This window comes from Artemia sp. Qi Xiang Cuo, chromosome 19 (assembly GCF_049724085.1).
Source record: "Artemia sp. Qi Xiang Cuo chromosome 19, ASM4972408v1, whole genome shotgun sequence".
Lineage (NCBI taxonomy): Eukaryota > Metazoa > Arthropoda > Branchiopoda > Anostraca > Artemiidae > Artemia > Artemia sp. Qi Xiang Cuo.
Genome location: NC_142812.1, coordinates 6,206,010 through 6,217,285, shown reverse-complemented (window position 1 = coordinate 6,217,285; position 11,276 = coordinate 6,206,010). Strand labels below are relative to the sequence as shown.

Below are 11,276 nucleotides of genomic sequence, written 5' to 3'. Positions count from 1 at the left end.
GAAGAGTTTTGAAGATTAAAACGGTACCATTCCAATAATTATGGTCCAAAATCTTTAACTTGAGGCTTATAAAACCCCTCATATATACTTCCCCCCCCCAGACCATCCTAGTAAGCTTCATAAATCGCCTACTCTTCTTAAAAGTAAAAGATTATTGTGAAAAAAAATAACTAAAACTAAAAATTTTTCAACTGAAAATCTACCAAAAATTAAGCTTGAATGATCAACAGTTTTGAAGTGAACCTTCAAACTTCAATTTGCGATGAAGCCTGCGTGCCAGTTCTAACGGCGGTAATCAAACAGTTCGTGGTAACGAACTGTATAGTAGGAGCGACTCGTCTCAATAGTAACCGAAACTCTAAGAAACGGAATATAATACCATCAGATACATCAAAAGAATTGGATTTTTATGCTGATTTTTTGAGGGGAAGGGACTTCCTTGCCCCCTTAGTTTTTTGCTCCTGGCTAGGTTTTGAAAAACATCTTTTTTGGTCATTTCATTGGAAAAAGTAGTTATTTTCATTTAAAAAAAATGAGAGAAACAACCAAAAGTGCACTTTATGGGAATGCGCTATCAAGTCAATTTTATAAAAAGCTTTTAGGCATAAATATAAGCTTTTAAATGAGCCCTTGAACAGCTATCTTTTGTTACAGTAGCCTTGTAGTTTCTGCTCGTCAGTAGGTGATTTATAAAGCCCTGTTTTCATTATGGCTTTTTCAGTTGAAGTCGGCCGAGTAAAAACAACTTTTTGCTCATCGAAAAACAAACGTTCCTGAAAAACATGTATTGTTTTGTGAATTATGGATAGTAAACTTTATGCTATGGACTGAAAGTTTTTCGTAGCTGTCAAGGTTGTTGCAGTATTTTCTAGAGGTGTCTTATCTCCCTAGATCGGTGATAATTAGAGATTGTATTAAAAATAAGTTTTCAATTGAAACTAAGGATTGAAATAAAAACTTAAAAACGAACATACATTATTCCATATAAATAAAAAAGATCATGGCAGCGTTGTTTCTACATTAAATTTTAATCAAAAACGAACAAAGATTAATTTAAAAAAATAGAGTTTTTACGAGAGAAGTAAAGAGCTAAGTTAAAACTTAAAACGGACAAAAATTATACATATATACATATACATATATACATATACATATATATATATATATATATATATATATATATATATATATATATATATATATATATATATATATATATATATATATATATATATATATATATATATATATATATATATATATATATATATATATATATATATATGTATGTATATATATATATATCAATAAAACTAGTACAAATAAACCAGCTAATTATGTTTTCCTATGCTTTTAGGACTATAAAAAACTAGTTCTTTACTGAAAACACAAAATAATATAGGATTTTTGGTGCCGTAAAAGCAAACCAATTAAGGAAAGTTCTTACAGAATAAAAATATTATCAGTCCCTTTTAAGATGCAGCAACAATCCATTTTAGGATTGTTGCTTTATTTTTTTTACGTTTAATTTGGTATTACTTTGGCACAATGGCTCAGTTCAATGATTGGCTCTCGTTTTGGTTCTGAAAAGGACATGTCATAATTAGTTTGTAGACAAGTTCCAAGTAAAGCCATCTTGATAGTATTAGGACTATAGGCTAGCTGTAGAATTTCTATCATAGCTGGAAATTCACTGTTATATAGAGAGAAATAATCGGATTTCCAGAGTTCATATCATGTCTTATTTGATCTTCATTTCAAGTAATACCAAAGCATATTTCTTACAATTTAGGACTGTATATTACTCACTATTGGTATTATAGCTGGTGAGACCAAAATGCTACCTGGTAAATCAATCCAATATTTCTGTATGCTGTTCAATTACTTCGCGGTTATTAAAAAATATTTAATTTTACGCTTATGTTTTTAAGATAATTTTAATTGTATACTGAAAGTTACTGATGTCCGCAACTGGTGTAAGACTTCTAAAACCATTATAGATTCGTTTTTTGTTGTCAGGTTTCATACTCCCTTTTGACTCCCAAATCAATATTCCTGTTTTTTTATACTTGACTTTGGTGTTTTCAGTAAAGGGCTAGTTTCTTATAATCCTTAAAGCATAGGGAAACATAATTAGTTGGTTTGTTTGTACTAGTTTTATTGATATATATTAGATAGGCTGTGAAGTAATAATTTTTGTCTGTTTTAAGTTTCAACTTCGCTCTTTACTTCCCTCGGAAACACTTTGTTTTTTTTTTAAATTAATTGAGCAATAGAAACGATGCATTTTCTTTAAGAACCCTCAGAAATATTTCTTAATATGATTTAAATTTACCTCTAACGTATTGTGGAGTTGACGTTTTTTCTTATTATTAATAATGTAAGTAATGAGACTTTTGCTGCAAAAAGCGTAGTACTTACGGCTCAGAACATTTTTTACTTCATTCAGAAAATTTCAGCAGAATTTTCTGCAGAATTCAGAAAATTTCTATTCAGTGGATGTTCAGAGTGCGTTTCAAGTCAAACTCAATTTACGTAAAAAATGCCAAAAATTAATAAATGTGGAACATTTTAAACATGTGATAATAAATGGGAATTTTCTGACGTCTCTCTCATCAAAATAAAGCCTTGGTCCAATCCCCCTCCTTCCAAAAGGAAAAAAATGTTAAGGTTTTATTTAGTTTTTTTTTCTGTACACTTATTTTAATTAGTTTTTTTTTGGTGGGGGGTGGGATAGGAACAGAACGTAGGATGGAAATCGATAACGCATTTAGCTCATAAATAAAAACACTTGTCGGCACATTTCCACTGCCAGGACTATTAACTAATTCCGCAACTCAACAAATTTTTGGCAAATAATCTGAGAGACAATTTTCCACAAGTCTAAGTCAACTATTTCTATTCAATCTTTTAATCGCTTACCAGAGAATTTAGTTATTTTTATCAGAGCTCAAAGTGAAGTGTCTCTTTTCTTTAGTTCTATCTATTTGCTAGTGGGTGAATAATTAAATATATTGCTATGCATAATATTGATAATGTATATAGTTGGAGAATTGATTACAAATGCACACCCAGTTCATTCAACGGATGAGAAAAAGTAAAGAGTGCTGCCCCCTTATCTGAACCTGCATGATACAAAAAATTATCAGAGGTTAACGAATCATTCAGCAAACAATTCGGGTTTTTATTTACCCATATTTCTACAACGTTATAAAAAGTATCAAAATACGCATAAAAAATGGAAGAAAAATAAATAGATTGACACATAATGTGTTGGTCTATGGAAGGTCTTATCTTCCATAGACCGAAAACTCATGACTGGTCGAAAACCAGTGAAAACAAATGGTCGAAAACTCATCCCTTGATTGTGTCAGGTATATAACATGCACTTTTAAAGCTTTACTTCTATTTAAAAAAAATGGTCGTATTAAAAAGAATTAGCAACTGAGGACCTAGAGGAACACAAAAACACCGACCCTTAAATCAAAACCCTTTATGCGGCATAATAAATTTTGCTCGTTGATTATTCAGAGCTTAACGTTGGTGTTAGGCCTAAAGGTCACACCTAATATTTTCAAACCTCATAAGAGGATCAGGCATACTCAAAGGGAGGATCAGGAGGAAAATGCGTGTTCCATCACACGGTGGATCGTAGGAAGCAGGTTCCTCCTAATCTTCATTTCCATGACGATCTCTCTCTGTCTCTCTGTCTCTCTGTCTCTCTCTCTCTCTCTCTCTCTCTCTCTCTCTCTCTCTCTCTCTCTCTCTCTCTCTCTCTCTCTCTCTCTCTCTCTCTCTCTCTCTCTCTCTCTCTATATATATATATATATATATATATATATATATATATATATATATATATATATATATATATATATATATATATATATATATATATATATATATATATATATATATATATATATATGTATATAGTAGAGCCGCCGGGCCCCCGGCACTTACCACACTGCAGGCTTCTGTATAGGGATTCTCGTTGTCGCTTGTCTTCTAACGGAAGACAATTTGCCGTATTTTCTCTTTTCAAAGATATTTGATTATTAAAGTAAGTCCGATTTTGAACAACGATATCTACTAAGCTTCAAACTTATGTTTTTCTTTTTTAAGGGTTTTTGAATTGTTATAATCCCTTGTTAAAATATATTCATATATTTTTGCAATTACCAGCGGCCGGGCCCTGGCACTTCTTCTACATATAGAAGAAGTGCCGGGCACGCGGCAGGCTTGTATATATATATATTATCATTGTCGCTTGTCTTGTAACCGCAGCAATTTGCTGTCTTTTCATACTGAGGTCATTTCAAAGATATTTGATTATTCAAGCAAGTCCGATTTCTAACAAAGATATCTACAAAGCTTAAAATTTTTGGTTTTCTTTTTTTTAAGGTTTTTGAATTATTATAATTCCTTGTAAAATTGCATACAAATATTTTTAGGACTACCAGTTTTTGCTCTTTACGCAATTTAATGTCTTTTCATACTGAGGCTATTCAAAGATATTTGATTATTACCGCAAGTCCAATTTCTAACATCGATTTCTAATAAGCTTCAAACCTTTTGTTTTCTTTGTTAAGGTTTTGAATTGTTGTGATCCCTTCTCAAAATATACGCAAATATTTTTGCAATTACCATTTTTGCTCTTTAAGTACTTTAATGTAAACTTCTCCATACATGAAAATCTTCAATTTTTCCGCATAAGCGTGACAACGCCACTGCAATACTAATGTATATAAAAATGGCGTCACTCGCATATTTTTTGTCTAAAACTAAGGCTCTTAAAGAATTTTATCAAATTTCTGACCTATCTAGATCTATTTTTTAGGCCAGAATATCCAAGGAGGCTAATTTTCCCAAAAAAATATGGAGCCCTTTTCGAAAAAAAAGAACATACATACATTTTTACTGAAAGATCCTGAAAGATATTGAGGCAGAACTCTTTTCGTCCGTTTCAGTGGCTCTTTAATTTTAACCAAGTTTCGTTATAGTTGCCAGATTCCAAGTTTAATTCGAGATATTGCTTACACGCAAAGATAACAATAGAAATTACTTTCCAATCATTTCGTGGTAGAAACTGTGATTTGATTTGTTTTTGTTACTTCTATGACGTATTTCAATTACCCTATCCCATTATCCCTTAAGAATATTCCAGCAAAAGAAGCCAAAGATCCCCCCTCCCATGTGTAAAAAATCCACCCAGTAACTTTTTGCTACTTTACTAGTTTTTTACTTACTAGTAACTTCTCTGTTTCTCTGCGTGCGTGTCTTCATTTTGATCCCCGTTCTAAAACAAGAGTTTAATTATAAAACATGAACAAAATTTAGCATAAGTAACAAAAACGCACTCGAGAGGAACAGTAAACACTACAAATAAATGTTTTGTTACTGATTCCCTCAAGCCCTGTGCGGCAGTTGGGCTTAACTGAAAATAAAAAAATGAATTTTGAATAGTTTCATATTAATAAAAATAGATATCTTTGTACAAATTATCCTGTTGCGACCAAAATAGTGCTAATGTTCTAACTCAGCACAAATTCTAATCAGTGTTTTTTCCTTTTAAGCCCATAAATTTCAAATGTGAAAGAATTAGAAAGCTTAATTTTTGTTCTCTTTTAAATTGGTTGATAGCCTACTATTCGAAGCAATCTGATGAGCTATACGCCGCACATTAGAGTCAAACTTAAAACAAAAGGAACTTGTGATGGACAAAAGTGGGGCTACCACCCCCCCCCAAGACACTGCTAGCTAAAATAAGACAAGTAAAATGAAAATTAAAATACTGTAGGAAAAAAACTCTCAATATAGGAACATTTGTAACAATTAATTTATATAGAAATTTATTTGACATTAATTTATGTGACAAATAGTATATGTATAGAAAAATCGCTTTGGCAAAAAGAGCTTTCAATTTCAGTAATTTATTTGGTTTTCAGTAGGCAGCGAGTGAAATTTCAGCCATTTGAGGATCTGAAGGGATGGGATGGGGGAAATTTTTGTTGGAGCCTTCGCTCATTTTAATTTCGAATTATTTAATAATAAATTCATTACTACTACTACTACTACTAACAACTCACCGCAGCATCAAGCCACCTGAGGCCAACACAGCTACGCACGCTCCTCCTCCACCCCGATCTATTCAAAGCTTCCCTTTTTACACCCGCCCACAAAGTTCCCATTTCCTTAAAATCTTTCTTTATGACCTCCTCCCACCCCTGAAGGGGATGACCTGCTTTCCGTTTAGCCCTACATTTTTGGCCAAAAAGAACAATCTTCGGCAATCTGTCATCCTTCGTCCACACAACGTGCCCTAGCCACCTCAACCTTTCTTTCATGGTAGCCCTAGAGAGCGGTATTGAACCAAATTTTTCGTATAGCCTATTTTTTGAAATATGGTCAGTCAGCCGGGTACCCAGAACAATCCTTAAGCAATTTCTCTGGAAAACATCAAGCAAATCTTCATCCGCTTTTCGGAGCGTCAATGCTTCAGAGCCATATTTGACCACTGTCATCACTGTAGCTTCTAATATTCTAATCTTGGTTTGCAGACTTATCTTCCTATTCTTCCAGACCTTTTTTTAACTGTGAAAAAACACCCTGAGCCTTGGCTATTCTATTTTTAAAACCTTCACTGCTCCCAACATCTTTACTAATAATACTACCAAGGTAAGTGAAGCTGCCCACCTGATCAGTCTTTTCATTACCCAACGTCACCTTTTCATCTTTACTTATTCCTAGCCTTAGTGACTTAGTCTTCCTAACATTAATTTTCAAACCAATTCTAGCACCCTGAACTTGCAAAACCTCTAGAACTTCATTTATTTTTCTCACGCTTTCATCTAGGATGCTTAAATCATCAGCATAATCTAAGTCCAGGAGACTTTTTCCTACCCATTTGATTCCGTGGTCTCCCTTTGCCTTTCCTGTGCTCCTTAAAACAAAGTCCATCAAAATAATCCATATAAAGGGGGATAGAACACAACCCTGCTTAATTCCTTTTTTAATAGAAAACCAGCTGCTAACCTCATTTCCTACCTTAACCGCAGCAGTCATACTCAAAAGGGCCCACTGGTTTGTCCACAAGTCCCATGAGTTGCAAACCTTCTCCCAGTAATGGGTTAAATTGCATGGTGATGCAGAACACCATCGCGGAATGATCCTCTATAGGAGGACAACTGTGGCAGGGTGTAAGATCCAGATATATGGACAACGGCGTCTGCGAAGAGCTGCCTCGATCTTTTCGGGGTACCTGCAAGACTCGGGACCTTGCGGTCAACTCTATTCCCACTTGAGGAGTGGCGCCCCTCGAGGAAATTATAGCCTAGTAAACGACACAGCATTCGTACGGGATTCTGACTAATGGACAATTTTTCTGGGCTTGGTATTTTTTTATGGGCGTTTTTGGGCTGAAAAACCTCTTCCTAGCTAATTTATCTCTTATGGGTTGCCTCCCCGTAGTAGCATAACATTTGTAGGCATGAATATATAATGAGTCGGAGGTAATAGGCTTGAGACTGTCGGTGCAGGATTTCGACTCTTGTTGATAGAAGAGCATCGCCAAGTGCTGAAAACCATGTTGTGACCAAGATGGGCCCAGGATTGCACAAAGCCTCCATTCATGGAGGTCCCAGGGACTTCTTGCTGTCCTGTTCTAAGCCGGCATAAGCACTTTGGTGTAGATTTGAGAAGATATGTGATTCCCGTCCTGCACTGGTATCTGGGATCATTGCTTTTCCTGAGGCGAAAATAATTTCAATGATTTAAAGAACATGAAGATTGGAACTTGGAATGTTACGATATTAAAAAATGACTATCGTATCGATATTTTGACTGACGAATTCAGACGATTCGAACTGGATTTATTAGGAATTTCAGAAACTCATATCCCAGGGGTAGGAAGCATGACATTAGGTGATATAGAATTTGTTTACTCAGGCAGGAAGGATGGGGCACATAGACAGGGAGTAGGGCTCATGATGAATAAGGAAGCTGCTAAGTCTTGTTTAGGCTGGGAAGGTATTAATAATAGAATACTAATTGCTCATTTTATGACTAGAAAGTTCAGGGTATCAGTTACTGTAGTATACGCCCCTGTAGAACCGACTGACGGAGATACTAGTGACTCTGATGAATTTTACTGACAGTTGCAGGAGCAAATAGACACGGTCCCAGGTAGAAATGTGATGTTTTTACTGGGAGATTTTAACGCCCATGTTAGTAGAAATAGGGATAGATGGTATCCCAGCCTAGGTAAATTTGGTGTAGGAAAAGAAAACAGTGATGGATATGGACTTTTGCAATTTTGTAGGTATAACAATCTAGTTATAACCAATACGGTGTTTGGTCATAAAATGGCTCATAAGTTAACATGGTATTCACGTGATGGTAAGACAGCAAACCTTATTGATTATGTTATAGTAAACCGAAGACTGGCAGGATCAATAAAAGATACTAGGGTATACAAGAGCGCTGTTATTGATGTTAAAAGTAAAGATCACCATCTAGTAGATAAAGGTGATAAAAATGAGTGTGGTAATTATCGAGGCATTAGTCTGGTCTCTGTAGGCAGTAAATTACTCAGTAATATGATACTTTTTAGACTGAGAGATGCCGTAGACAAAGTTTTAAGAGATGAGCAGTGTGGTTTTAGAAAAGGTAGAGGATGCGTCGACCAAATATTCACTCTTAGGCTAATAATTGAGAGGTACCTGAGTTGTCAAACACCTTTGGTCCTCAGTTTTATAGATTATGAGCAAGCGTTCAATTCTATTGACAGAAGAGCTTTAGTAAAGGTTTTATCCTTGTATGGTCTACCGGACAAACACATTAAAGTGATTAGTGCTATGTACGAGAATAACACTGCTGCGGTTAAGGTAGGAAATGAGGTTAGCAGCTAATTAAGCAGGGTTGTGTTCTATCTCTCTTTGTATGGATTATTTTGATGGACTTTGTTTTAAGAAGCACAGGAAAGGCAATGGAAGACCACGGAATCAAATGGGTAGGAAAAAATTTCCCGGACTTAGATTATGTTGATGATTTAAGCATCCTAGATGAAAGTTTGAGCAAAATGAATGAAGTTTTAGAGGTTTTGCGAGTTCAGGGTGCTAGAATAGGTTTGAAAATTAATGTTAATAAGACTATGTCACTAAGGCTAGGAATAAGTTAAGATGAAAAGGTGACTTTGGGAAATGAAAAGACTGATTAGCTGGGCAGCTTCACTTACCTTGGTAGTATTATTAGTAAAGATGGTGGGAGCAGTGAAGGTTTTAAAAATAGAATAGCCAAGGCTCAGGGTGTTTTTTCACAGTTAAAAAAAAGTCTGGAAGAATAGGAAGATAAGTCTGCAAACCAAGATTAGAATATTAGAAGCTACAGTGATGACAGTCATGAAGGAAGTTTTCATGGGGGAAGGGAAATTGCCATGAAGGGGACGCCGAACTTACAAGCATTATTTAAAAAAAAGATCAGAAATTAAATATAAAAAAAACAAGTTTTTCAACTGCAATAGCAGCAACATCAAAACTTTAAATGAACAGATAATATAATATATAGGATTAGGTTCATCCCTTAGTCAATACCTCGCTCTCTAATCCAAATATTTTATAGTACTTTCATAAGAGCTATTTATTCTAATTAACGGCCTTTGTGATTAAGCGGTCAGTTTTAAAGAATTGGAACAAAATTCGAACTTTCGCTTAAAGAGCAAGGTATTGACTAGGGGGCGAACCCCCTAATATACGTATTAAAAATATATGAATATAGAAGTTCGTTACGTAAATTAATTCGTAAGTTACGTATATTTATTACTAATATAAACGTTAGTAAATAAAATGAAATAAGTTTCGAGAAAGCCATTTAACCAAATAAAAGTAAATTAATATGAAAATTTTGTTTTAATTATTCATATACTGTGAGCCAAGATCAAAACCTGCATTTATTCAAAAACGTTCAAAAATCAAATAAAAAAACAAGTTTTTTTAACTGAAAGTAAGGAGCGACATTAAAAGTTAAAACGAACAGAAATTATTCCGTATATGAAAGTAGTTGTCCCCTCTTCAACGCCTCACTCTTTACGCTAAAGTTTGACTTTCCCACAACTCTATTTTTTTTAAACAATAAAAAACTTTAGTGTAAAGAGCAAGGCGTTGAGGAGGGGACAGCCCCTTTCATATACGAAATAATTTCTCTTCGTTTTCAAACAGTTCGGGGTAACGAACTGTAAGTAAGGAGCGACCCGGCTCAATGGTAACCGAAACTCTAGAAAACGGGTTTTTGATACCAATAGATATATCAAAAGAATCAGATTTCAATGCTGATTTCAAATATATAACTTTCATCAAGTTTAGTGCTACCCATCAAAAGTTACGCGCCTGAGAATATTTGGCGGATTTTCAAAAAAAGGGGGAAATACCCCCTAAAAAATATAGAACCTTAATGAAAATCACACCATCATATTCAGCATATCATAGAACCCTACTGTAGAGGTTTCAAGCTCCTATCTGCAAAAATGTGGAATTTTACATTTTTTGCTAGAAGGAAAGATAACGGATGCGTGTTTATTTTTTTTATTTTTTTCCCAGGGGTGATTGTCTTGACCCAGTGGGCCTAGAATATCGTGGGAGGGCTCATTGGAACGAAAATTAAAAGTTTTAGTTCCCTTTTTAAGTGACCAAAAAAAATGGGGGGCGACTAGGCCCCCTCCCACGCTTATTTTTTTCCCAAAGTCACCCGATCAACATTTTGAGATAGCCGTTTTGTTCAGCATGGTCGAAAATGTGATAAATATGTCTTTTAGGCTGACTTGATTCCCCGAAGTACACAGAGGGAGGGCTAAAAGTTATGAACTTTACCCAATGTTAACTTATAGTATTGGTTATTGGGAAGTATACATAATTTTTCAGGAGTTTTTTTTTCGGGTAGTGGGAGGGAAGGGTGGGTCGGTGGTTATGTTGGAGGATCTGTTCATGATGGAAGTTTTTATGGGGGAAGGGAAATTGCCATGAAAGGGGCGCTGGACTTGCCAGCATTATTTATTGGTTATTGGGAAGTATACAACCATTTTCAGGAAGGATTTTTTCTGGGGGGGGGGGCTAGAGGAGGGGGTTACTCTGGAGAATATGTCCGTGGAGGATGCTTCTTTGGGGTAAGAGACATTTCTATGAAGGGGACGCCGGATTTCCAAGCATTAGAAATTAAATCGATCATTAGACGATCAGGAATTAAATAAAAAAAACAAGTTTTTTCAACTGAAATGTAAGAAGGAA

At 34.8% G+C, this 11,276-nt stretch overlaps 1 protein-coding gene across 1 annotated transcript in view; it reads left to right on the top strand.

Annotated features, from left to right (window-relative positions):
• Positions 1-3,018: 3,018 nt before the first annotated feature.
• The window catches only part of Sh (Potassium voltage-gated channel protein Shaker), a 338,900-nt gene continuing 330,642 nt past the window's right edge, over positions 3,019-11,276 (top strand). The window contains exon 1 of the mRNA XM_089105495.1: positions 3,019-3,097. Within this exon, the coding sequence (XP_088961621.1) occupies positions 3,036-3,097 (62 nt within the window). The 5' untranslated portion in view covers positions 3,019-3,035. The remainder of the gene's footprint in view (positions 3,098-11,276) is intronic.